The 27,981-nt window shown below is 37.7% G+C and overlaps 1 protein-coding gene across 1 annotated transcript in view; it reads left to right on the forward strand.

Annotated features, from left to right (window-relative positions):
• Window positions 1-27,981, forward strand: part of SYNE1 (spectrin repeat containing nuclear envelope protein 1) — a 319,748-nt gene that overhangs the window by 179,056 nt on the left and 112,711 nt on the right. The window contains exons 66-86 of the mRNA XM_075035971.1: window positions 3-158; window positions 834-1,004; window positions 1,776-2,102; window positions 3,418-3,570; window positions 4,893-5,060; window positions 6,088-6,264; window positions 7,147-7,293; window positions 8,592-8,717; window positions 10,238-10,414; window positions 12,211-12,476; window positions 13,250-15,410; window positions 15,803-16,140; window positions 16,807-16,951; window positions 17,950-18,168; window positions 19,093-19,355; window positions 20,953-21,118; window positions 21,730-21,885; window positions 22,099-22,251; window positions 24,446-24,628; window positions 26,140-26,277; window positions 27,622-27,807. Coding sequence (XP_074892072.1) covers window positions 3-158; window positions 834-1,004; window positions 1,776-2,102; window positions 3,418-3,570; window positions 4,893-5,060; window positions 6,088-6,264; window positions 7,147-7,293; window positions 8,592-8,717; window positions 10,238-10,414; window positions 12,211-12,476; window positions 13,250-15,410; window positions 15,803-16,140; window positions 16,807-16,951; window positions 17,950-18,168; window positions 19,093-19,355; window positions 20,953-21,118; window positions 21,730-21,885; window positions 22,099-22,251; window positions 24,446-24,628; window positions 26,140-26,277; window positions 27,622-27,807 — 5,976 coding nt within the window. The remainder of the gene's footprint in view (window positions 1-2; window positions 159-833; window positions 1,005-1,775; window positions 2,103-3,417; window positions 3,571-4,892; window positions 5,061-6,087; window positions 6,265-7,146; window positions 7,294-8,591; window positions 8,718-10,237; window positions 10,415-12,210; window positions 12,477-13,249; window positions 15,411-15,802; window positions 16,141-16,806; window positions 16,952-17,949; window positions 18,169-19,092; window positions 19,356-20,952; window positions 21,119-21,729; window positions 21,886-22,098; window positions 22,252-24,445; window positions 24,629-26,139; window positions 26,278-27,621; window positions 27,808-27,981) is intronic.

Genomic DNA, 27,981 nt, shown 5'->3' on the forward strand with positions numbered 1-27,981 from the left:
AGAAGTGGCATGAAGAAATTACAGTCTACAAAGATGATGTGGAGGAAGTTGGGGTATTGGCTCAGCAAATACTAGAGGAAAGTCTCACTGCAAGTAGAACAGGAAGCCAGGCTACGCAGCTTACATCTCGCTACCAAACTCTTCTTCTTCATGTCTTGGTGAGTACTGAAAATTAATTCATTGTAACATCACAAATTGTCAGTTAAGAAGCAAATGTAAACAGACTTTTGTAATTAGACTTTATCAGAGTTTATTCATTACAGTAGACTCAGTAATATAATATTCACATATATTCATATATATACACAAACATACGTGCAGATTTCATTGGACTAAATGTATTAGAGAACCATAATTGGGATAATGCCCTTTCAGAAATATTCAGTATTAATCAGATATTGTTACTGTCTTTTTTGGCAGTTGCAGGAGAGAAATTCAGAATTCCGTATGTTTGAATGCTAAATGACCTCTAGAGAAATGTTTTCAGGTTACCTGAAACACATAGGTACAGGGAAATTTTGAATTGATAAGGTACAGTGTTCAGGTCACTTTAAGTAGTAAGTGTCTCATAGTACCATAATCACAAGTCACAATTCAAATTTCAAAATATAAGTACCTTTTCAGTGTTTAGTATTAACTCAGTTTTAACATTAGTGATTACTATGTGCACACCCTGACAAGACCTCAGTGAGAATTATCCACCAGATATGAAACAACTCAAAACCTATGTGTTTAATCTTAGTACATCAGGTTTTGCTATCTTTAGCCAAAAGCAACGGTAAACATCTGGGTGGTTCTTGTTTCTTCCCCCTACCCTCCATATTTGTTTGAAGGAGCAAATAAAGTTTCTGGAAGAAGAAATACGCTGTATGGAGGAGTCAGAATTGGCTTTTAGTGCTTACACAGATTGGTACGGAGCTACTAACAAGAACTTCAGAAATGTGATCACCAAGTTTGACGTGGTTGATAAAACAGCAATGGAGAAAAAAGTGCAGAAACTAGAGGTACAGCTTTCTTGAATGCAGTTTTTGTTTCTGTTCACCAAAAAGAGGTTCTATTTTAACACGTGTCTTAATAGCTGCTCAAAATTCTGACTTCACCTTGCCCAGAGAAGCTAATAGGATAAAGATCACCCAGCATAAAACTTTCTGTTCTCATGTCACATACTCATTAGATCACAGTTTGGTTCTTAAGGTTATGAATAGTCCTAAATAATATAATCCTATCCTTCCATAAGGCATGTTTGTATGTGTCTTGCTTTAAGTTAAAACTTAAAATAAATTCCCCTTGCAAGTCGTCCTGTCATATATATTTTATACCAGTGTGCACTGTGGCAAGAAGTGCTTCCTATTTCTCTTCATTGAAATAACTCAGTAGTAAAACTCACATTTCATCTCGGAGTTATAGATGAGTTCTTCATATGTCCTGCAGCTTAAACATAATACGCTAAGGGAAAACTTTTATCTATTTCAGAATTTGGAGTACAAATCCGATCCTGATAGTCCTCAGTTTCTGTGTTTATCTTCACAAGCCCAGTGCAGAACAGAAGTATTTGCTTTTTCTGCTTCCTTCTAGTTTACCACACCTTAACTCTGGGCAACTTTTTAATGAAAAGTCCATTCAATTTCCCTAGCAATTCCTTCTGTGTCCTTAGCAAAATAAGTTAAAAAAATTCGTTAGCCTCTTACTGATAATAGAACTATAATGACTGGGGAAAAAAAAAAAAAAGGTGAGAGCTTGCATATGTTTTCTGTTAACCAACACTTCTTTCACAGCTGCTACTGAGTGATATGGACATAGGGCACAGTCTACTGAAATCCGCCCGTGAGAAGGGGGAGCGAGCCATAAAGTACATGGAAGAAAATGAAGTTGATCAGTTAAGAAAAGAAATTGGAGATCATGTGGAACAGCTTGAAGAGCTGGCTGGCTCCATCAGGAAAGAGCACATGACTTCGGAGAAGTGCCTTCAGCTGGCGAAGGAGTTCTCAGACAAGTACAAGACACAGACTCAGTGGGTCACGGAGTACCAAGCCATGTTACGTGCTCCAGCGGAGCCAAAGAGCGAGCTCTATGAGAAGAAGGCCCAGTTGTCCAAATACAAGGTAAAAAAGGGTTATGTCATTGTACTATCAAGTCAATTTTGACCTAGTGACTCGCAATAAATCCTCTGATCCAGGTGTCTGTTCAAGTTTCCCCAATAGATGTGTGAGATGTCTCTGGCCTGGATGTCCAAATCAACATCAAAGTGAAAACATGCATGGTACTTCCATCAATGAAACAGAATGGGCACCTGGATTTGAAATGTGGATGTCCTAATAAGGCTTCCACATCTGAAAATTTCCTGTTATGGAGCAAAACTCTTTTATAAGTACACATATGAGTAATTCCACTGATATCAACAGAGTTAACTGCTGTTTAAGCAAGGATAGAAATCAGTTGGTCTTCACTGCAGACAATTGCCTCTGTTTGCATTGGCTTAATCAGCTTTCTGGTTAAAGCTGGATGTCCCAGCTCAACTAACATCTAAGACAGTAAGCTGCTATGGCCTCCTCTGTTTCTAGTTAGGATTTTAATGAAGTCATGGTTGGGTTGTTTGGTTTTTTCCCAGTTGTAAAAATGAGTAGAAAGAATTGACAACAAACCCCATTGCTTCTCTTAATGAAGTTTTTGTAAAATACTCCAGGATTACAGGTGTTTCATGAGATGTGTACTGGGTCTGGCTGTGATGGAGCTAAATCTCCTCACAGCAACCCATATAACGCTGTGCTTTATATTTGTGGCTAGAAGTGTTGCTAACAAACCAATGTTTTGGCTATTGCTGAGCAGTACCCGCAGAGCATCCAAGCTTTCTCTCTGAAACTGCCCACTACCCCTCATCAGCTTCAATACTCAAAGTCATATGTCATAGCTGTGTGCTTGCTTTCTACACATTTGGGGAGCTGGCATCTCACCGTCATTTGATAGATGCTGGCATGTGCCGTGCTGTTGGAGCCCAATGACATAGCAGATCAGTATACTCGTGAGAGTACAGTGGTATACACTCGTCTGCATACTGTCCCATTAAGGGTATGGCTTTGGTGATACTTTCCCACCTATTTGCAGAATTTGTCCTCTGAACAAGTTTTACCCCTAGCACTTGCCCCTTGACATATATTAACTCCCTTTCCTTCACCAGCTCCAGATTATTAGCCACGCTACTAGCCACTCACTAAAGGAGCAATTGCCTTTAGGTGCCTGCAAAGTTGTTGTCTCAGGGCATGGTTGACATACATAGTCCTGTACTGGTAGCAAAGCTCTTCTCATCTGGAAAGGATGATATATACCATGATAGAAGCCTATACTTCAGACCAAAAAGAAGTTAGTGAAATAGATCTTCAGTGTTCAATGGATTTATTTTAATTCTTGCTTGTGTTGTAGTCCATACAGCAGACTGTTCTGTCCCATGAGCCTTCAATAAAATCAGTGATCGAAAAGGGAGAAGCACTTTTTGATCTGGTGAATGACATGACTCTGAAGAACAACATTCAAGACCTTCAGAGGAGTTATCAGGAACTCTGCAGCACAACTAAGGTAAAAAGTCAGGAAGAAAACTCTAGGTTCTTTCAATTTGCTGTATTTTTTCCCCTCTTTAAGAAGCACTATTTGTTTCATGTTGTCATGTCACACCCTGTACACAGAGCCAGTTAGATTTAATTTCTTGGGGGTGGGGAATATTCTTGAATATGGGAAGAATTTCTATGTAAATACATCTAACAAGAGTAGCTGAAATGAATTTTGAGTGTGGCAGGTGAAGTCTTTGTAGCACTGAGGGGAAATAATATATCAGTGACTAGTTTGTACTATTGCTACTATTTTTAATTTCTTTGAAGAGATTGCTAAATACAGTATTTCTTGAAGTGACAGATGCCCTTAAATTATACCATTTTGGCTCTTGTTTCTGCTAGATCTTGCACAAACCCTGTTTAATCTAGTTGAGTTGTTAAATGGAAGTTGCTGGAGAAAATGAACTGCAAGATGGATATAATTTAATTCAGCAAGGGCATTATTAATTAACATTGATTCATTAGTCCACATGTCTGTAGTACTTTGAAAGATCTAATACTTCTAAATGTGTCCTAAAGTATGTTTATTCCTAAAGCTTTTAATAGGTTATACTCCTAACAAGGATAAGCTCTGCATACCACGTTACTACTTTTGTTTGACCTAAGTATATTTAATTGCCAATCCATCCACCAATAGCAGATGATTTTATTTTTCTCACAGTTGATTTTTAATTTACAGACATTTCTCCGATCTGTACCACAAAACTGGTATCTGTTGCATTACTTGTCATGTTGATGACTTAAATGTAGACAAGCTTATGAAAAATCTTTCTTAAAAAGAATAAATACATTTTAACTCCATGTGTACATTCTTAATTTGCCTACCACAATCACAGGCAATACATACGTGCAAAGGCTATAAGCAGCAGGGATCCAACCATAACATTTGGTAGGTCATGTGCAGTCTCTCAGAGAGCAGGTAATAACTTTTTAAGTGAACTTAATGTCAAGTTGTCAATGTTCCTTTTCTTAAAGTAAGGAGAGCCTCAGTGTTTTCCTCAGTCTTCAAAGTATGCCATTTCATCTGGAGTGAAAGTACTGCTCAGTACTGCAGAGTTTATTCACACAAGTAATCCCTTTGATGTCTTCTTTAACAGTCTAATCATGTGAGAGTCCCTCACAGGAATATACATTTAGAAGATAACTCTCTTACTATGCTTTCAAACTCTTGGTGGTTTTTGGTTTGGTGCTTGTTTTTGTTTGGGGTTTTGGTTTTATTTTTTTTTGTTGTTTGTTTTTTTATTCTTGTAATTACCTGAATATTTAATCTTGGTTATTGTGGACCTGCAGGAATATGTTGAAACCTTAGAGGTGAGAGTAAAAGAACATGAGGATTACAATAGTGATTTGCAAGAAGGGGAGAAATGGTTATTACATATGTCCAGCAGGCTGGTCAGCCCTGACCTCATGGAGAGTAACAATCTTGACGTAATCACTCAGCAACTAGCTAACCACAAGGTGGGTTTGCTATTGGGTAAACTTCCTTTGTCTGGTAAAATAGAATTTTTCTTCTTTGCTTCTCTGTCTCCACTCCAGAGCTCTAGTTTTGTCATTCACCTGTTTTATTCCTCTTACTGCTATGTAAATAAGCATGAGTGTCATTAAGGTAGTTTATAAATCTGCCTTGTTGTTAGCACTGGTTTTGGATGATACTGCATCTGCACAAGTGCTTTGTTGTACACTGGTCTGAATTCCGTGTCAGGTTTTTGCTGAAATGTCCCAGGAAATAGGCCACAAAAAGCAGTTTAGGGTCATTTTACTGCTAAGGCATTTTTTGCTCTGGCACTTTTAAGGATTAAAAAAAATAATTATTAATTTTCAATTTTTTTTTCCCCCGTCTAATAGTTTGTAACATTTCCTCCATTGCCTTTATTCAAGGTATTGTTATGGTTGCTGTTAATGATAATCATTCACCACATCGATAGTTGATGCTTTCTAGAAGATAAAAGAAAGCAAAATCCAATCCTCCCTACCATTCCCTGAAACTGAGTTCCCAAGGGCACATATTGAAATCTTTTAACTCAATGTGATTGGTGTGTTACTCTTCAAGTAACCTCCTTAGATAAAAATTTGGCTCCACCAAAGTCAATGGAAAGAACTGTCTACAGTGGAAGAGCTTATGGAATAAGGTACAATTCAGCATCAGATTTAATCCTCATTACTAGACACAAGTTGGTAGAGCCCTGGAGAGCATGTGACAAAGGAAAATTAAGGGTGGTCCTGTGGCATAAGCATGTAATGTTTACACATTGTGAGAGTGCTACTGATGTTTCTGTGGTATATCTATGTACAGAATTTGACAATGGTTTTAGAATGAATATACACTCTAATAGCTTGACTATAACAATACACGTTGTCTGAAAACTTTTTTCCGAATCTGAAGTCAAAGTGTGTTGTGGGGGGCGAAGCTTATTTAAAAAGTTGTGATGCAGAACATGTTTTAAGTTTAAAATATTTCTTCAAAAGTATTTTATCTATTTCTCAGGCTATCATGGAAGAAATTGCAGGATTTGAAGATCGTTTGAACAGCCTTAAGAGTAAAGGCGATTACTTGATCAATCAATGCACAGAACATCTTCAAGCAAAATTTAAGCAAAACATACAAAGCCATCTTCAGGGGACAAAGGACAGCTATTCTGCCATATGTAGCACAGCCCAAAGAGTAAGTCCTGTTTCAAAAATGTTTTTATGCCATTTAAGTCTCTCTACTGTTTCCATCTAAACTGAGGTTACAGGTTACTAATGTAGCTCTTCATCATTACTGTGCTACAGTTGAATTCCTTGTGATACAAATGTTGCCTTGCAGCCAGCAAAACTAGCTGCCTATCAGTTCGTAAATTAATCTCTCCACACCCTCACTGCTTTCATGTTATGCTAGTTTCTGAGCAGCTGCAGGAAAGAAATTAGAACTATTCCTACTTAAAAAACTAGGGAGCAAATTGCACTCTTGGTGTCAGTAGTTTGTGTATGTACATAAAGGGTCTTAATTATGTGCTAGGAAATACTGTCTCGCTTAAGTAAAAACAGAATATACAGTTAAGAAGGGCTAGCTGGGTCATTCTGTTAATCCAATTAGGAGATCAAGCCAGCATAGTCTAAAAAAAACCCAAAACCAAACCAAACCAACCCCCCCCCAACAACCTCAACCCCCCCCAAAACCCAAACAAAGCACCCCCCTCTGACCCCTCTCCCCCCACCCCCAAGTAGACTTCATAGTCAGTAAGATTTGTAGAGGTAGGTAAAACCTCATACTAGGTCACTGGCAAAATGTTGAACAAGAACACAGAAATAAGAGACAATACTCTTCATTTGCATCTTTATTTTTTCTTTCCAGAAGCTGTGCCTTAGATATTGTCCATCTTCTCCACAAATTAGCAAGATGCAGTGAGAGCTTAAGGAGCTTTCAACCCTTGGTACTTTTATGTACAAGGGCTAAAATAACCACAGTTTTAATAATTTGTTTTATTTGCAGTTTTCAAGGAGGGAGAAGAGAGCCAATAGTGGTGTTTGAAAATGTGATGACCTTACAAAACGTTTATTTTAGGTGTACCAGAGTTTGGAACACGAACTCCAGAAGCATGTTAATCATCAGGATACCCTACAACAGTGCCAGACTTGGCTGTCTACGGTGCAGTCAGAGCTAAAGCCAACTACCTGGCTGCCTTTCAGCCTGGCAGATGCAGTTAAACAGGTAAAAGTTCAGCACTTGAAAATGCTCAGTTATCCTTAATAAGGTGAGTTCGGGTGAGAGCTTTATATTAATAGAAATTAGATACTCTGTGTGACCTTCTTAGAGGGCTGTGTAGCCTCATTGTTTATTCCCAGCTCTGAAAGGAATATCTTGAGTGAAAAATAACCATAGGTGAAAAATCACACAGGGCTTTTGCTAGCTCTGCTTAATGCTTAGAAATATGTTACCTGAAAAAAGTTGGCTAATTAGATAAAACTGCTCAGATACTCCACAGATGTGTTTAGCAGAGAGGTTGTGTCTTCCTGCTTGTCCAACTGCCCATCTGTCTACTAATGTTCCTATATGAGACCAGGTTTCATAGTACCATGGACACAGAGTCTGTTAGCAGGGAATTAAAAGACTTTTTCAGCCTGAGAGCATAGAACTGCCTCTAGCCCACATTAGCCATTAAGAATGGTTTCTTTGCTTCTTGATTATTCTTAGTAACTCAATGTATTTTACATTGGATTTGTACCTTGATTTCAAATTAAACTGCTATCCTACTAAAAATGCTGGAATTCAGGGCTGTCTCATCCATCATGTGGCTTAGTAGAGACCTTGAAATACTACAGATGGCAGCTCTGCAGGGGCGGGGGAGCAGGAGGTGACTGTGGGGCCAGCAGGGCAGCACCTTCCCAGTGACATGCAGAACTGCAGCACACAGGTGAGGAGAGCAGAGTCCTCATTTTCTTTTGGGATGAGGAAAACTCATAGGGAGAGGTGAGCTCCTACGGGCAATGTCGAGAGCAAGAACCCTCAACAGCATCATGTTGTCTGATCTTGGCAGTCATAGATATTGGGGACATTGGAAGGGTTTCGGAATATGTTGGAAAGTGTGTTGTGCCACTGGGCTGGTTTCCCCATGATCTATCAGACACTGGAGAATTTTATAGGTATAGGGACATGACACATTAATAATTGGATAAAACCCTGCTTCCCATTCACCTTGGGAAAGTAAGTCACCTTGTTGAAACTGTGTGTATCCATCCAACGCTTTATTTATAAAGAAATAATCTAGGTAATACATATGTCACCAAGGTAATGCATATGCTTTGATAATTGGATGATAATAAAGTTTTTAAGAGTTACTCTTTTCCATAACTATGACAGAGCAGACTTAGCTAATAAAATAGTGTATCTCTGTGTTTCATCTTTTGGAAATAATAAGTTAAAGTAAAAATACTAAAATGCAAGATTGTAATAAAATAAGAGATTATTTCCACATTCTCAGAGTTTATTTGAGGATTGTCTTCCCTCAGGTAAAACATTTCCGGGCTCTGCAGGAGCAGGCCAATACATACCTGGATCTTCTGTGCTCCATGTGTGATCTGTCGGATGCCACAGTGAAGAGTACAGCAACAGATATTCAACAAACAAAACATACGGTACAAGATAACCACAACAACCTGCTTTTAATCCTATTTAGAGCTTTAACTGCCTTGATTTGTCCTCTTTTGAAAAGGTCATATTGGGTAATGGTTTAAAGAAATGTCGTCTTACTTTCATCTTAAGTATTTCCTTTAGAAATAGTTTTCTCTTTCTGGTTTTGTTTTTGATTTTTGTCTTGGTTTTTTTTATTATTATTTTTATTTTATTTTATTTTTTATTAAATCAACACATTGCCATCCTGGTAGTAATGCAAATACACATGAGAAAGGTTGCTAAATGTACTTAGGCAATGTTACAAGATGTTGGTCTAAAGCCACACAAATAACATTCTGTGGAAGAAAACCTGATCCAAATTACTTGTTTCCATAAAATACAATTCAATCTGTTCTTCTCTGTATTTTATTAAAGCTTAGACATATTTTACTGTTATTATTTATTCAACAGTAGACTCGTGTTCTTATTAGGGTATACTAATATATTAATTATAAACATCATATTTTATGATGATTCATTTCATAACTCAGAGTGCATTTATTTCAGCATATTTATTTATAGAAGTGTACCTCAATTTTAAATTTTAAAGTAGCTTAATGCTTGGTTTTAGAATAAAATTATAAACATAAGTTATTAGAAAAGAAACATTATGAACATTCCTGTTGTTGTGAACATGAAAAACTTAGTTTCACATACACACACAACCAAACTTCTGAAACTACTTCTACCAAGAGTAAAAATCTAATAGATATAGGAACAGTATTCCATACCAGAGAAGCAAATTCTATAAATCCAAGTAGTCCATAAACAAATGGCAGTCCAAATATTGAATAGCTAAAAAGCATCCCAAACATCAGAAGAAGATTATCCTTTTACATATAAAGCAGCGAAATATTTTTAAGGAATCACAGACAGTACAGTGCTGAGATATATTAAGCTGGTTGAGTGTCTAAACCTTAAAGGTGCCCTGCTACTGTACTTGGAGCAAAAGAAGCTGTGTGACTATTGGTTTAAGGTGACTGATGGGCTCAGATCCGGTAAGCATTCTTCTTATTCGCATTTTGCTAAAGGTATGTAAGCAAAACAACTGGGCTAAGCAAATTAAATGAAAGTGTTTAGTTTAAGCTTTTATTTGGTCATTATGAAGGCATGTAGGGCACAGTCCAGCGATATTCTTAGCATGCAATAGACTTAATTATACAGTTAATTTAAGCTTTAACAGAAGACCGAGAACACTTTGAAATACACACACTCATAAATATACTTGCTTCTCTCAAGGGTGAACGATAATTCTTTTTTTTTTTTTTTTTTTTTCTCCACAGCTTTCCTTTGATACGTCTGATTTTTATGACTTTTGAAGGTTAAGACTCTTTTTATGGATATTATTAGCCCCTTCAGAATCTAGTGCAGAAATTTGCTTTAGTACAGTATTGTGCTCAGATGAAGAATGGTATTCATCCTCCATTCTCCAAAAATAGATGCATTAAAGCATTCCTACTCCTTTTCATTTCTTTTCTTCTAGATTGAGCAACAGATAATGCACTCACAGTATTTGGCTCAAGGTTGGGAAGAGATCAAACAAATGAAGGCTGAGCTCTGGATATATTTCCAGGATGCAGATCAACAACTACAGAATTTGAAAAGGAGGCGGGCAGAGTTGGAGCTGAACATTGCCCAGAATATGGTACTCCAGGTTAAGGTAAGGAGACTTTGGGTTAAGAACAGAAGGTAAGGAAGAAGTTCATACTTTGGCTGATATTATAATTCATGTTACATGCACATATTGCATACAATTGCTAATATATTCAAAGTAAGAGCAGAGAAGACAGAGGAAAAAGTGTTCCCTTAATGATGCTACAGGGTGACACAGAAAGCAAAACACTGTAATATTTTTCTGGCTTTGTTTTTTTAACAGTAGACAATTTTCAGCCTACTGTTCTGATTTGTCTTCACTTTTAATAGGCTAATTGCTGATCACAGTGGACCTGAAGATAAGATCTGCAACTTGTGCTTGTTAAGTTCTTTGATTTCAATACTTCTAAATTATTTAGATCTATTTCAGAATTAGTCTAGGAAACTATTCAGTGTTGCTGGACTCTGAAAACTACTGGAGAATAGGTATGATAGAAACCCAATTTAATTTACCCTAAATAATGAGAGAAGTGCCTTCAGATCTTCACTCATTCTTACTCATTGCAGAAGAGAGAATTTTTATGGTTATTCTGCACACATCACAAACATCAGTAAAGTAACAAGAAGAAATAGGAAAACAGATTTTTTTCTTTATTAAATGATGAAATGCTTGGGGTTTGCATTTTTGGTCTAGACTTCACTTGTATTCTTTTCCTGATATGCCAGGAGTTAGGTGAAAAGTAAACAGCACTTCCTCTTCATGTCTGTTCTACACAAGTGTTTTAACAAAGTCATAGCCCTTGAAGATTCCTCAGCACAATGTAGACTGAAAGCTGTTACACTAGCTATCATTAGAGTCCAGGAAGAAGCAGGAGTCTGTATTTCTTCACTATTTCAGTCAGGAACCTTGGATTATTAGGAAAGGCAGGCACCTGCTGTACTGTCATATGTGGCACTATGTGTATTTTTTCCTTGAATTTGCCCTGGTAAAGGAAGATGCCTAGCTCCATTTGAAGCAGTCACAAAGAGGAATGAGGCAGAGCTGGGCAGTAACATCTCTTCTGCAGAACCCCTACCAGCCCTCAGTGAAAACGCATCATCCCAGGAAAGTGCTGGAGCTGGGCATGGCTGTTTAGTTACAGTTATTGGAACTAGAGTTTGGGAAAAGATTATATTTACCCTGGACAGTGAGTAAGTGTTGAAAAATATTTGGTTAGTTTTAGTTGTCAGTATATTGTATATTCTTTTTTGGGGGTTCTCTGTGAATTCTTATTCAGTAAGAAATGTGTATGCAGATGGACTCTTATTTACTGGAATTTAAAGCTCCAATAGCAATCATACCTAGATAATCATTCTTTGTTTCAATAATGATAATGGCCGCTATTATAGAAGTAGGAACAAAACAAAGTATGGATGTGGGGGCTTACTGACTCATGGACTCTGCTTCTTATTTTTAGTCTCTAATGAAAAAGGAAAAGGAAAAAATGATCTAGAAACAATCCTGGTGAAATGAATTCTCATGACACCCAGACTATCTTGTGTGTTTTAGTGCATGGTAGGAGCTGTGCTAGTCCAGAAGCCTGGACAGCAAGGTGTGACTTGATCGTGATTTCTGTTTCTCACTGGCACTTGGAAGCTGCTCTGGTTTGCTTTCACATCTATAACCAACCTGTCCTCACCTGAGAAGATGAGAAGGGAGGTTAGGGGAGGGGAGAAGGCACTTCTTCCTATTTAAATCTGCACAGCATTTGCCTCGGCAGATAATGAGTCCTTACACAATTTATTTCAGAGGTTTTATCTAAATTCCATCTTATAATTTTGAGTAGGTGTCACCATATTGGTTTTGACTTGTATCTTTTTCAGGAATTCAGTCAGAAGTTGCAGTCTAAACAGTCAGCTCTTACCTCTGTGACTGAGAAGATGAACAAACTAACCCAAGGACAGGAATCACCTGAACACAAGGAAATAGGAGAACTGAGCAACCAGTGGCTGGACCTCTGCCTTCAGGCACACAGTTTGCTCATACAGAGGGAGGAGGATCTGCAGAGGACAGGGGATTACCATGATCGCATGAATGTAGTTGAAGTTTTCTTGGAAAAGCTCACAAAGGAGTGGGACAACCTGGCTAGGTAAAAAAGGAGTGGCATGCCCAAAGCTGACTTAGTGCATATACCCTGAAAGAGCTATTTACAGAGTGTCCCTAAGTTGGATCCATGAAAAATCCCTTTTTCCATGCTTAATTAAAGCAAGCCTGCCTTATTAATCATAGGTCAATTACTTGTATTGAAATAAAGAGAGTTTGAGAAGCCAGATCTTCAGTGTTTGTCTTTAAGGCAAGTACTGATTGATCCCATCTCAGGTTATAGCATTTTCTGATATTTCAAGAATTTTGACTATTTTGTTTGAACTCTTTCATTTGTGTTTACTGTGTTTCATGTGTGTTTTTCATTGTGATATTGTATTTATTAGACTATTACATTAAAGCTTAGTTGCTGTTGCTAAATGATTGCAGCTGCTTTGTATAGCATAAACACACCAGCTGTGTGTAAAATTGTAAGAGTCTATTACTGCTGCTATCACTGTCATGGAACAAGATTCACTTCAGACTCAGTACATGTTGTTGTTCATACGTGTAATATAACCAGTATGCTCTAGTATTCATATTAATTTGTATGGTCAGCCCGATGACCATATTGCAGATGAAAGGGAGAGGAATAAAAATGTTAAACTTTTAAATTAACATTCAAGACTGGTACTCTCAAAAGAATCTGAAAACAGTAGGTATTGGTATCATGTTGATTTCAGTATATAGTGGGCTTATAATTCATCCTGACCTCTTTTAAAAGTCTGTCCTAAGAGAGTATCTAATAATCCATTTCTGCCTTGTCCATTTTGATAACAGATCTGATGCTGAAAGTACAAATGTGCACCTTGAAGCTTTGCAAAAATTGGCACTGGCACTACAGGAAAGGAGATTTGCTCTGGAAGATTTGAAAGATCAGAAACAGAAGATGATGGAACATCTGAATCTTGATGACAAAGAATTAGTAAAGGAGCAACTGGGTCATTTCGAGCAACGCTGGACTCAGCTGGAGGACCTTGTCAAAAGGAAAATTCAAGTGTCTGTTTCAACCTTAGAAGAACTCAGTTTGGTGCATTCCAAATTTCAGGAACTAATGGAATGGGCAGAGGAGCAGCAACCCAGTATCTCAGAGGCTCTTAAACAAAGTCCTCCTCCAGATTTGGCTCAGAGTCTTCTCATGGATCATCTTACCATTTGCAGTGAGCTTGAAGCCAAACAGCTTGTTCTGAAGACACTTTTGAAGGATGCTGACAGGGTGATGGCCAACCTAGGGCTCAATGAAAGGCAGGAGCTGCAGAAAGCACTTTCTGATGCACAGCACCATGTAGATTGTCTCAGCGATCTGGTCGGCCAGAGGAGAAAGCACCTGAACAAAGCACTGTCTGAAAAGACCCAGTTTCTCATGGCAGTCTTTCAGGCTACAAACCAAATTCACCAGCATGAGAAGAAGGTAACGTTTCCGGAACACATTTGTCTGTTGCCAGAAGATGTGAACAAACAGATCAGGACTTGTAAGAATGCCCAGGCTAACCTGAAGGCCTATCAAAATGAAGTCACAGGGTTGTGGGCTCAAGGAAGGGATTTAATGAAAGAAGCAACAGAACAAGAAAAGAGCGAAGTGTTAGGTAAACTGCAAGAACTACAGAATGTGTATGACACTGTTTTACAAAAGTGTAACCAGAGATTGTTAGAACTGGAGAAAAATATAGTTTCCAGGAAATATTTCAAAGAAGACTTGGATAAAGTTTGCCATTGGCTAAAACAAGCTGATATTGTCACATTCCCAGAAGTCAATGTAATGAATTCTAACTCTGAACTCTACAGCCAACTGGCAAAATATCAACAGATTCTTGAGCAATCTCCAGAATATGAAAATCTGTTACTTGCACTGCAAAGAGATGGTCAAGAAATCCTACCATCACTTAATGAAGTGGATCATTCTTATCTGGCTGAAAAACTTAACGTTCTCCCTCAGCAATTCAATATTGTCACTGCTCTGGCAAAAGAAAAATTATATAAGGTTCAGGAAGCAATTTATGCCAGAAAAGAGTATGCTGCTTTGATTGAGTTGACAAGTAAAGCTCTGACTGAGCTAGAAGATCAGTTCATTAACATGGCCAAAGCTCCAGGTGCTGTTTTAGCCAAAGAAGCTGTGTCACTCCAGCAGGCCTACAGAGATCTCTTAGGTGAAGTGGTGAGCCTTGGTGCAGCCGTGGATGAACTAAACCAGAAGAAGGAGGCCTTTCGAAGCACTGGCCAGCCATGGCAACCAGATGAGATGTTAAAACTTGTCACGCTGTATCACAAGTTGAAAAGGCAAACAGAACAGAAAATCAGCCTGTTGGAAGACACAATAGAAGCATGCCAGGAGCATGAGAAAATGTGTATGCAGTTTGAGGCACAACTAGAGGCAGTGAAGAAGGAGCAGATTAAGGTAAATGAAGAAACGCTCCCAATAGAAGAAAAGTTGAAAATATACCATTCTCTGGTGGGCAGCTTACAAGATTCAGGGAGTCTTCTGAAGCGAATAACTGAACATCTAGAAGCCCTTTCTCCTCAGCTTGACTCATCTGCACGTGAGACAACAAATCACCAAGTTCAGTCTTGGCAAGAGAAACTAAAATCTTTGCATGCTGCCATTGGTGACACCGTGATGGAGTGCGAGAACAGACTTGTGCAAAGCATAGACTTCCAGACAGAAATCTGCCGCTCACTGGACTGGTTGAGATGGGTGAAAACAGAACTTAATGGAACATTAAGTTTGGACCTCAAACTGCGAAGCATCCAAGAAGAAATCCGAAAGGTTCAGATACATCAGGAAGAAGTGCAGTCAAGCCTGAGAATAATGAATGCACTGAGCAATAAAGAGAAAGAGAGATATATGAAAGCAAAGGAGTTGATACCTGCTGACCTGGAAAACACTCTTGCTGAGCTGACAGAATTAGATGGTGAAGTTCAAGAAGCTATACACGTGAGACAGGTTAGTGCACCCGAAGTGTCATTAGTTTCTTTCTCATGAAGCTGGGAAAGATCTCTCTGTGCCCTGATGTTTGTAAACATCATGAAAAGATTGATTTTAATAATCCTGTTGTTTGGGGTTTTTTAATGACATAGGTTGTGGCCTGTTGTCATGGATGACTGGGGGGGGAAGGGGGAAAAGTCTTCCTTAATATGCATTTGTACCTGCATGTAGAAGTGCAAACTCACTCAAAACCTACTTCCATGTAGTCCCTTCGGACCTGTATTTTAGATATAATAAAGGGAAAAGAAAGTAAGCATGGGCAAAATCCACATTCTCAGCAGAGGATATTTTTGTTGCTGCTGTGAATTTTATGTCTGTGACCCTCTGTATAATTTTCCCTTTTATTTCAGGCTACCTTGAATAAATTATATAGTCTCTGCCAAAGATACTACCAAGTGGTGCAGATAGCAAATGACTGGCTTGAAGATGCTCAGGAATTTCTCCTTTTAGCAAGAAATGGTCTTGATGTTGAGAACTCTGAGGAGAACCTAAGGAACCACATTGAATTTTTCAGCACAGAAAGTCAGTGCACTAATCATATGAAGGAGTTACAGGGCCTTGTGTCTGAGATAGAGCCCTTTATCCAAGCCACAGCAAGAGAGCAGCTGATGCAGAATGTAGCTACATTGGAGGAAAAGGCCAAAGGGACAAAGCAAGAAGCCAAAACCCAGCAAGAGCAGTTGCAAAGGTATATTAATCTTTTTTTTTTTCCTTTCATTTTAAGATCACCTTGTTGGTGATGAAAGAAAGAGATCACAGCATTAATCAGAGTTTTGTAAAATGTTTGTGCTACTGATGAGAGAGGTGAATATTGGGATTCAGAGCTCTTGGATTCTGTTTTCTCCTCTGCCACTGACTGACTAGATGTGTGATCCTGAGGAAGCTATGATAAAATTATACAAAGCTTGGAACAGCACCGAGAAGAAGAGTAGGGAATAATTGTCCCTTATTTCACCTGGCATAAGACTTACGCAGAAACAAATTAAATTGAAGCAGACATTTTGAACTAAAAGGAAATACCTTTTTAACCAGCATAACTATGTTACTTATTATTCCTGAATTTTCTGGTTTCCAAAAGTTTGGTTGGTCTTAAAACACAACCTAGGCAAAGTCACTGAGGAAAAGTCAAACAAAGGATATTAAATGCCTAGCTGTGTCTTCAAGGCACAGCTCAAAATCAGGAGTATATGCTTCTGTGTATGCTCTTTCCCAATAATCTTTCTTTTTCTTGGAAAATACTATGTAACAGCAAAACTAAGCAGTTACATTGAAAACCAGGTGCAACAATATTCCTCATTTTCAAATGGTTTTGTATTGCATTAAATTGTTCTTTCTGGAACTGTATTTGTTTAAGGTGTGCTTCTGAGTGGCAGGAGTACCAGACAGCAAGACAGAAGGTTATTGAAGTGATGAATGAGGCTGAGAAGAAATTATCTGAATTCTCAGTAGCTAAAGCTGCTTCTTCTCATGAAGCAGAAGAGAAATTGCTAACACATAAGGTAAGGTACTGAAAATTATATGTAATCCTTTTCCTTCAGTGAAAATAAATGTATGTTATGTAGGTCCCTACCTGTGGCAACCTGAATTTCAGTTTTTAGATCTTTTCCTGTAGCACTTAACTGTGTCATAGGACACCAAGAGGTATTTTGTGTTGTGCAGAACATGCGTTTTATTTGTGGGGTGACTGAGATGTTTTTAATCACTTTTCAGCTTAATGTCTGTCTATGTGCCTATGACTGTAGAGAACTGGAAGGAACCAGGAGGTTCCTAAAAGCCTTGGGTGCATAAGCCCCCAAACTGTGTACCCTACAAGAAATTCAGATCAATAGAAACATCCATCTACTTCAGATCACATGGAATAGTTTTGCTAGGACAGGAAGGGTTGGAATTTAATATTAACTCTTGTTTAATCTAAAAGAAAGAAATGTAACTTAAAAGAATTACTTTCTCCTCTAGTATTTAGGGTGCTAATCAGTTGCCTTAATATAAGCAGTTCAGACATCCTGCCTGGTCTCCAGCTGTGTCTCTGTGGAGGCAAGAATCTCCCCTAAGAGTAATGTCATGTCTGCCAGCTTCATGGGAATATCCTAATATGCTTGGACATCTAAAATGGCAGCAAAGATAAACATGACATAAATGTATGCTTAAACACCTGAATCGCTTCTTTCATTTTTTAGACTCTAATAGAAGTCAGTCTTTGCTATGAGAAGGGTCCTGAATACTCATTTCCATCCATTTTGAGGGGCTAGCAGGGGAAAGAAAAACTGATTACACCAGATTTCTGCTGCCTCCATAGAGTTGCATTTTGGACCACGTCCTTCAAGTAGCTTTAGCTAATATATTGCATATGAAAAATAAAGTGAGACCTAACAACCTCACTCAGCAACCTGCTCTTTGTTTGCAGTGGTTGAAAGTGGCTCATCTGCCTGCAAGTGTGTTGAATAGTTATGAGTTGTGTTGTAAAAGAGGAAAACAGTGCTTATTTTTGCTTTTTCAGACTCTTGTGTCTGTAGTGAATTCTTTCCATGAGAAGATCACAGCCCTAGAAGAAAAGGCTTCACAGCTGGAAAAAGTTAGCAATGATGCCAGTAAGGCAACTATAAGTAGATCCATGACAACAGTTTGGCAGCGCTGGACACGGCTCCGGAATGTAGCCCAAGAACAAGAGAAAATTTTGGAAGAGGCAGTGCAAGAATGGAAGGGCTTTAATGATAAGGTAACTTCTGGTCTTGGTAAATCCTCCTTTGTTAACTGTGCATAGGTTTTCACTCGTTATACTGCCTTATTAATCATCTTATGATAGAGAAAGCTGATAGCAGGAATAACAGTGATTTTTCTCAGGTTATATTAAAACACAGCTATGGAAGATGTAGGTTTAGAAACACTGCCTCCAAGGTTTGCACTGTTCTTCTATATGCATACAAGTATAGTAAATACAGAGTTATTTTGGTTTTTGGTGTTTCTTCAGAATCTTCTCCTCTATGTTTCACTTCCCCAGATGGTCTATTCTAGATTGTCAACCTCTTTTTTTTTTCCCCCTTTCTTTTTCTTTTTTTCTCCTTTTTTTCTTCTTTTTTTCCCCTTTTTTCTCCCCCCCCCCCCCTTTTTTTTTCCCTGAGAAGTATGAAGTTGCTATTTCTAAGTTTATACAGTGATATTATTGCCTGTCAATGCTCACCAATCATGTGTCTCTTTTTTCCCTTATATCCTACCTGACTCTTTTTTTTCTGTTGTTGTCCATTATTTTATGCTCAGATTGCAGGTTCTCTGGGAATGGGGATAATCTTTTTTGTTAAATGTATGACTTGTGTCAAATAAAGGTCTGCCTTGGTATAGAGCTCTAGGTCTTATGGCAATAAAAATAATAAATGTTAAAAAACATGAGGAGCCAGTTATTACTTGACAAAAAAATCCCTTAGCAAGTCCTAGTCCTCTGTGAAGAGCTAGTGCTAGCTAGCTAGCTAGATCTAGCACATTGGAGCATAGATTTATATCTGCTATAGATACTGCTGCACAAGCCCTGTGCCACAACTGTTTTACAGCATTTGAATGTACAGCACTGGGTTTAGCACCTTTTGGTATCAGTTGTAATAGCTTCTGTTTAATTTCATTATTGCCAAGACTGCATCTCTTTCCATAGATTCAGAAAGCCACCATAGCAATAGATCAGCTACAAGGTCGCTTACCAGAAAGTTCAGTGGAAAAGGCATCCAAGACAGAGCTCCTGGAACTCCTGGATTACCACAGCAGTTTCCTCCTGGAGGTGGAGCACCAGCTGTCATCACTGGGTCTGCTCAAACAGCACACTGTCAGCATGCTTCAGGATGTGGAAGTAAAACCTCCGTCTCAGGAGGAACTACCAGTCATGCAAGAAATCAAAGCAATGCAAGATCGATGCCACAAGTAAGGCAATATTTTAAAAGATTCACTAGAAAAATGGTACCTTACAAGTCATTAATAAGAGTGCATGTATCTTTTTTGTAATCATTAACAATTACTATGCTTAAAATAAATATTAGTTGTTATATTTAAAGTAAGTGTCACTTTAATTTTAAATTATCTTTAATTATTTTGAAATACATTTTTACCATTTTTTATTTCCATCAGCAGGAGTATGCATTTTAGAATATGTACTTCTTGCCTTGCATAATAATAGTAAGTTACGTAAAGAGTTCTATAAACTACATTGAAATTATAACTGATTTTGAACACTTCCATTGCATCTCACCATTAAGAGTGACATTTTATCTTTTTGTTTCCTAAGTTTGGATTAGTTTATCACTTTGTTTCCTGTGTTGGAAGCACTTAGGTACCAAAAGTAGGTATCCTATGAAATTTACAGGGGAATTTAGTCCATATGCAACTGAAACATATCTTAACATTTCAATCCGTGGTTATATGAATGTTTATCTAAATCTAAAATGTTTCCCTGTCATGTGTAAACCAGGAAGTTTTATGGCTAAGTTTCAGGACTCATATCCACCTCATAACTGCACTAAAATGCCATTAACTGGATCTCCGCAGTGAGAAGAGGGAGAGAGAGAGAGAATTAATAATCTATAAAGCCTGCACCTAGACTGTGCAAACTTCATTGGGTGCATGTGTAACTGATTCCAGTAGAATAGCAACCCTGTAGAAAACGTGTAGACATTAGCACTTCTGCAATTCCATTCTTCACTTAGAATTGGTTTCTAAGAAGTAGAGTCTGTGATGATCACCTGCTCATGTAAATAAGACATGATTCAGCTATGAAAGTTTATACAAACATAAATCAAATATGGGAATATCAAAGTACTATCCATGTCACATACATAAGAGCTACAAGAAGTCCTGTAGATCTTTCACAGAGCTGTCGTCTGAAAACGATTCTATTTTTTACAGGAGATCCAAGTTCTTAAGGAAAGTGTGGAAATTCTGTCTTAGTGAAAGTGTGGAAATAGGTCCCTGGATCAAAAATGGTGTTCAGGTGTTTGATCCATGCCTTATCCTAGGTATTCTGCCAATGCAAATCATATCACTAGGGGTAGAATTTGTCTCACATTATTTTAGACTGTAGATATCCTCATTTGAAATGGTTAATTCTTGATCTCTAATTAGTGGAGACAAATAGGCAAGTCTAAGATGCAGTTTTTCTGACCTAATTTAGAAGTTTCTTTTAGAATGATGAATCATCCTGAATCATGCCCTAGAATTACCTGCTTCCTCCACTGACAATAAGGGCAGTCTGTGGTGATGAGCTAAAATGTAGGTGTCTGTACCGTAAACATTTGCATTTCTTCAAAAGAATTATGTGTTTGATGTCAAAATATGTAAAACTGCTAATGAGAAGGAATGAACTGAAGGATGAACATGAGAAATTTAAGTGTGCTGCTTTAGTAGTCTGTTGCAACATTGCCCCAGGGGTTATCAATTGCTATCTTTATTATTCATTTTTGACAAGCAATGCTTTTAGACTTTGCTTAATTCTTCACAAATAGTTATTGTTTCTTTGTTTCTGAAGTATGCAACAGAAAGTGAAAAAAGGTGTGAAGATGGTGAAACAGGAGTTGAAGGAGCGTGAGGAGGTTGAAACAGAGATTAATATTGTGAAGTCCTGGATCCAGGAAACAAAAGAATATTTATTAAGCCCTGATACAGAAGTGGATACTCAACTTCAGGAGTTGCAGGTATATCAAATCTGTCAATTTCAAAATTACAATATTTATCTTCATTGTAATCTGCTGGTGAGTGTTAATCAGCTCAAAACCACCACGTATTCAGATTAGACAATATTAATTAGTTTTTGAGTAAGCCGCTAGACAAATTCATAAAGCAGGAAGTAGTTGATGGGCTGTCATACCTAAATTTAAAGATGTTTAAGATATATTCACGTATTTCTGTTTATGCAATTTTACATGTTAGCATATTGTTTAGTAATTTTTCTCCTCTCATCTAAAATATAGGGGAACTGTAGAATGTGAATGGACAGAATGTGACATTTCGATCTTGGCAGTTTGGGGCGGGGAGGGAAGCAACAAAATAAAACCATCTCATTTCACTGGAGATGTTGAAAACTTGACATATTCTATATACGTGTGGTCACACACGAACAGAGAACTGGACAGACAGTCATAAACGAGAATCCAGGGAATCTGAAGATAAAATTCTTTTTAATGAACTATTTAAAAATTTGAAAGCAATTAGCTTTGTTGTAAGCTGCATGTAACAGCTGCATTTGCTAAGTTTATAGAGGCATGTTTTTTCCCATTGTTCTTAACAATACTTTCTCTGTCCTTAGTCTCTCCTTGGTGAAGTAACTACTCATCGCCAGGCTGTTGAAAAAATGGCTGAACAGCAACAGAATAAGTACTTGGGGCTTTATACCATTTTGCCTTCTGAACTCTCTCTTCACCTAGCAGAAGTTGGGCTGGCCCTTGTAACTGTACAGGATCAGGTAAAGCATAGCAGATAAATGCATTACAGATCTATAGCCCTTCTTTAGACTTTAGAAGTTAGTGAAATACAGTATCCAAGTGTGGTCGAACTATGACAACATAGAGTAGTTTTATTACCTTCTTCATTTAAATCAAAGTAAGTTAAATGAAAGTTAATTTCCTTTCAGAAGGAGAGATTTCTGGTTACTGAATTTTATTCTTATTGTTGACAGATTCAAACCAAAGAAAGGGAAACTCAGCAGATCAAAACATTGAATCAAGAGTTTGGTCAGAAAATCCAGGGGATAGCAAATGAACTAAATGCCATTCTTTCCAAACTGAAAAAGAAAACAAATGATATAGCACAAGCTAAACTTGAACAGAAGGTAAGACAAGGCTTCCCTGATTTGATTACGCCATAAATTCTACTGAATTGGGACGCTTACTTCATACCAAAGTTGTATTTGTGAAGACTTGCGTGACACTTTTTTAATGTAGTTTAACAGAAGAATGGACAGGAATAAGGGTTGACTGATGAGATATTCTTTGCAAACTAGCCAGTACAGGGACTTGAGTGAGTAACAGGACTTGGAGGAAGTAGCTGAGAGTAAAAGCAAGTCAGATGGACAAAGTTAGGCTATTCCTTCTAAATAATGAGTATGACTGCAATTTGGGAAAGCCTAAGAGGCTCCCAAACTGCTCCTTGACCCAGTCTGTATTGAAAAGACCATTCTTTACAGTACACCTTACTTGCGATAAATAAAATTTACTTAGCCAATAGTCCATCTCGTATCATTTGGTGCAATAATGAGGTAAAGTGCTACTGATGCGGTTAAAGGTAATGCAGAGGACTCTTGGGGTTTTTTTATGGCTTTTCTTAACCTTAGGTATGTTGCACACTCAGAAAAGCTCAACTGTACTGAGTGTAATGTCTAAGTTAAGATCATCAGATGGGAGTAGGGGCTTTTGCGGGGTGGAAAGATGGGGGAAGGGTTAGTTGAAGGTGGAAGTTTAGGGGCTCTGGTTTAGTTTTTTAACTAGTCAAAGATAAACTTGACCAAGTTACTGTCTGAAAGTAAGCAAAGCATAGGAGATTTGGCATGTCTGGTATGTAAAAAATTACCTGTTTATTTTCGTGAGTTGCTCTCAGTATGCTTCAAAATAGCATTTGCTTTGCAACAGGTGTCACTGAAATATATCCTGTTAAATTTGGTGTATCTCCTTGATTCCAGTAATTAAACAGAATGCCAGTGAAATGTGCTTTCCCATGTTGCATAGAAAAAAACTCTCTGTCACTGGAGATTTAGTAATGTTCCCTCAACTGCATTTATGTCAGTGCTCAGCTGATACTCCTGAGATTGGCTTGGCTTTGATTACAGCAGTAAATATTTTTATATTAGCATTGAAACTGATTGTGAAAAATAAAATACAAATCTGTTTTAAATCCATGTGACCCAAGACAAATGGATCCTTCCCTCACTTTTAAACAGCATATAAATTCTGCATCATTTCTATAGTGGAGACATTTATTTATGCCTGCCTGAAATATGTGTGTCTTTGTCTTTAGATGAGTAGTTCAATATCTGTCTTTATGTCTACACGTAGACAGTTATGTCACTAAGTTCATGGAATAATATTTGTTTATCATAACAATTGATCATAACGTACACTCTATGGTGTGTCTGCCAGAACGGCCCTAACCTGAAGAGCTTGAAGTAATTTCTTGAAACACCTGTAGCTACAGCAGTGTTCTGAATCAAATTTTGTTTGATGATTGCAATTTAAATTTCTAAAAATAATTGGAAAGGGGCTAGAGTGTTTGATGAGACTTATTTTATTTATATTACAAAACCAAGGAATTGTTAACAGCTTAGGTATAAAAAACAAATACAGAAAAAAACCAATACCCCCTCCCCAAGAAACTGTAGTGCATAAGTGTGTTATCAGTCTATAAGAAACATGGAAAACCTTTTCGGTTTCCTTTTTAAACTTTTCAGAAACTTTGTAACTATGGTAAGAAAATCTGATTTTAAAATCTATTTCTGTTGAAACAGTCTAGCATGATCCAGACTGCTCCTGTGTCAAGATCAAGCTATGAAAATGCAAGTTTCAAATGAAAATAAAAGTTTTCATAATGTATTAATGAGTAATTACATATTTCTGGGTTTGTAAAGGTATGTTTTAAGACAGCAACAAAACAAAACCCCTTTCCAATAAATAAAAATCCTTGTCATGGCAATGTGTGCTGACTATTCATTTCAAAAACAAACAGAAAGATGGCCAAGAACAGTTAATGTCACTCTGAAGTGACTCAGTCTTTTGCTATGGTAGGGAAAACAGTTATCTGTTTCAGCCAGGAAGTCAAAGAAGAAAAAGTAGTGGCACACATTTAAGAGATGACCAAACATCCCGCTGTTCTGCTTTCCTGCTTAGAGAAGTATTGTTGGTCTCCAGCCAGAATAAAAATGGAACAAACCATGGAGACTTTGGACAGTGTATAAAGTTGCAAGTTGGACTAGAAATAATCAACTAGAAAGCTAACATTTCCTGGATCACTGATTTTCTTCCTTTTCTGTCTAGATCCTCGGTGAAGAGTTGGACAGCTGCAATATAAAGCTGTTGGAATTAGATGCATCAGTCCAGGACTTTGCAGAGCAGAATGCACTGCTGGCGAAGCAGCTGGCTAACAGGATAGGGAAGCTCACTGCATTGCACCAACAGACCATACGGCAGGCTGAGTACAGAGCAGCGAAGCTCAGTCAGGTATGATCTCAAATCCTTTCTGCTGTTTCCTTTCAGAAGCAGAAGGAGCATGCAAACTTCCCATTTATTTTCCTGTAGTTATGCGAGAAGGAGCCTTCCTTGGCACATCTGGCTATTATTAGTCAGGGCTTGCCTCACACCTCAAAGAGAGGCACAGACGGGTCAGATCAGGAGCGTGAAATAATTCTGTGATGCTGCTTTAACATCCTCATTCATGAATCATGCGCTGGTTGGTTCCTCTGGTGCCCTGAAAGGATTAGACACCTTCTCATAAACAGTAGCATGCCAGGAAATAGTATTTCATTGTACTTTTCAGGGCCTCTTATCACTGTTACCTATATTTGCAGCATTACAAAAAAAAAAAAAAATATTTTGCTCTTGTCACAATCTATAGATGGTGAATATAATTTGTAGATTCAATAGAAAAGCCTAGATGCGCTGGCCCTGATAATGCATAATGTTTATGCAATGTTTCAGCATTCATAAAGATGCTTACCCTGCAGTTCAAGGTCCCTGAAACTCTTATGTATTTTTTTTGCTAATCATTATCCCAAAAAAGTCTAGCCAAAAGCAAAGAAATGGATTTTCTATGGTTCTGCCATCAATACCCTGATAAATTATGAGTTCTCTTTTCTGCATGCATAAAGAAGCTTCTGCAAGGCTTGAAAAAGATAACTATTTCATGGTACTCTTCAGTTTCCTCTGAAAAATTGTTTTCAAAAAGAGGCAGAAAATTACTATCAAAGTAAGAGTTCAGTCAAAGGTACTTGGAGAAGGGATTTAACCTTTAGGATATTTTTGTTCAGCACCAAGAAATCCACTTCCTATCATAAAAAATGATAAGTAAGGCAAACTGTATGCAAATACAGTTCAGTCACCTAGGATTTGATCCATCCTTCATACAGGACAAATGCATGAAAATCAGTGAAATTATTCCTGCTAAGTGAGAAGAAAATTTGAACTAAAGAGTACTTTGCTAAATCGAAATTGGATGAATCAGAAAGTGGAGATTTTGTCATGTATTTTGAAATAAGTGCAATATTGCTCTTTTTGCAAATATGGCAGAGTGAGTGGACAAAGCAGGTTTTAAAAAAAGGTCATTTTGTCCCTTTTCATGTCATCCCCAAAGAAAAATAAGGAATCATGTAAAGGAGGCTTGCAGTGAGCCACAAACTGAGCAAGAAGGTATTTTGGAACTTATGTGTGAGGCTGAAAAGTGCAGGAAGTGTACCCTGTAGGGATATATTTGAGCATCAACACACTCTCCCTGTGTAACCTACATTCCTATAGTGCTTTTTTTCCCCTGAAATAGATATACTTGTTACTCAAAGAAGACCTATTTTAACTCCATAAATACAGAAGTAATTAAATTATATTCAACAGTAAGAAAAAGTTGTTAAAACTTTTCCCCAAGTTAAAAACAGTAAATGAAATAAAATGAATTTTATCATTCTCTAAGAACTGTACAGAATTACATTTTAGGCTTAAGTTGATTTTTCTTTTATATCCAGGCTGCTTCACACTTGGAAGAATACAATGAAATGCTGGAGTTCATATTGAAATGGATCGAGAAAGCAAATATCCTAGTACACGGTAGTATAACATGGAATTCTTCCTCTCAGCTTCGTGATCAGTTTAAAGCCTACCAGGTGATTATATGAGCTATGAAAATTAAAGGGCAGTGTATAAAAGAAGTTATTTTCTAAGCAGTGAAGTTTTATTTCCTACACCTTTTTTGCCTCCTTTCCTTGAGGAAAAAAATTCTTAAAATGCTAGGTTTCTTTTACTGTTCCCCCAAGTCTGAAAAGATGATTAATTAGTTTTGGACAAATGTTTTGAAGACTGAAATTAAGATATATTGCTGAATAAAGCTACGTGATTCAAAGTTGATCTCCAAGTTTACTCAAGTACATTGGCTTCATAGTAGCTTTTGACTGAGTCCTGAGACACAGTCTATATGCTGTGATTCTATCACACAGAGTACCTCATTGCAGCTAATATTACTCTAGAATTTTAGTTAACCAAACATTATTTTCAGTTTGTTGTTTTTTTTTCTTTCTCCTTTACACTAAATTGGAATAGCCTTTGTCCTCATCTGATGAGTTTAACACCAAATGTTCTCAGACTGATACCCAATGGATGAGTTTCTTCCAGTTTCTTCCTGAACATCTCACATCAGAGTGATCTGCTGTCCCTGTGACAGTGCAATTTTTGATGTGTGTGCAATGTGTAAGTGTGGTATCAGTGGAGCAGTTTGATAACGTTGAAGCTTGCCCAGTGTTACATGACCACATGAAACAAATCAAAGCATCATAAAATGACTATGTCTCACTAATGCCAAAATAAGACTGCATTAGTTATGGTTTTTTATATATACATCAGTTAATTGTCAGCTGCATTCACTTCCATTGGGACAACACAGTATGTCACACTTTCTTATTCTGAATAGGAAGGAACCTCCAGGCAATTTATCTTGAGGATAGCTGGGAGATAGCATTTCTGGTTTGTTTTTGCTGTGGCTTTTTCCCTGGTTCAAAAATCAATGGGGATACGGGCTTAACCAATGCCATCCCACAGAACATTTTGGTAGCCATTTTTTAGGCAGCATTAATGAGGCTAAGGCACCCAAGTGCTTTCTGCTGCTTCCTATTAGGTACATCAAGCTTCCAGAACAAATCCTATCCATAGATTGTCTATGGTATATTTTTACAGGCAAGTGTGTATAGCAAAACACTAAAATGAATGTGTTGGTAAGTACAGCTGCTGAAGCTTCATGATTTACTCTTCCATTTCCCAGTCTCCATACGCTGAAGCACTTCAGCATACACTGAGAATTAAGCATATTGCCGAAGTCTTACAGGAAATCAGTAGAACTTAATCATATGCTTACAGATGTGTACTAATTGAGGAGTTTGCAGAACAGGAATATACTTAAAGATATGTTTAATCTGAAGATCAACTCTGGCATTCCATTTGTTCATATCTCCATCTAGACTATGCTTGATGAGTCCGGAGAGATTCATGGTGATCTTGAGGCCATGAGTGAGAGGATTGAGTATCTGGCAAGTGTATACTGTACTGAAGGAATGTCACAGCAAGTGCTGGAACTGGGGCGGCGGACAGAGGAATTACAGCAAGTTATCAAAGTGCGGCTACCAAATCTCCAAGATGCTGCCAAGGTATATGAAAGCAGTTTTTCTAATGCTAGCTGACAGCTTAGGGTCATGTGTGCATCATATTTCTGAGACATGTAGCAGTGCAGATTATCTGTGGTCTATAACGGGCACGATTGTGTTGTCTAAAGTTAGATATCTTGCGCTGTTTAAGATACTGCCTTCAGGTGCTATGCCAGA

The sequence above is a fragment of the Buteo buteo genome, chromosome 9 (genome assembly GCF_964188355.1).
Source record: "Buteo buteo chromosome 9, bButBut1.hap1.1, whole genome shotgun sequence".
NCBI lineage: Eukaryota > Metazoa > Chordata > Aves > Accipitriformes > Accipitridae > Buteo > Buteo buteo.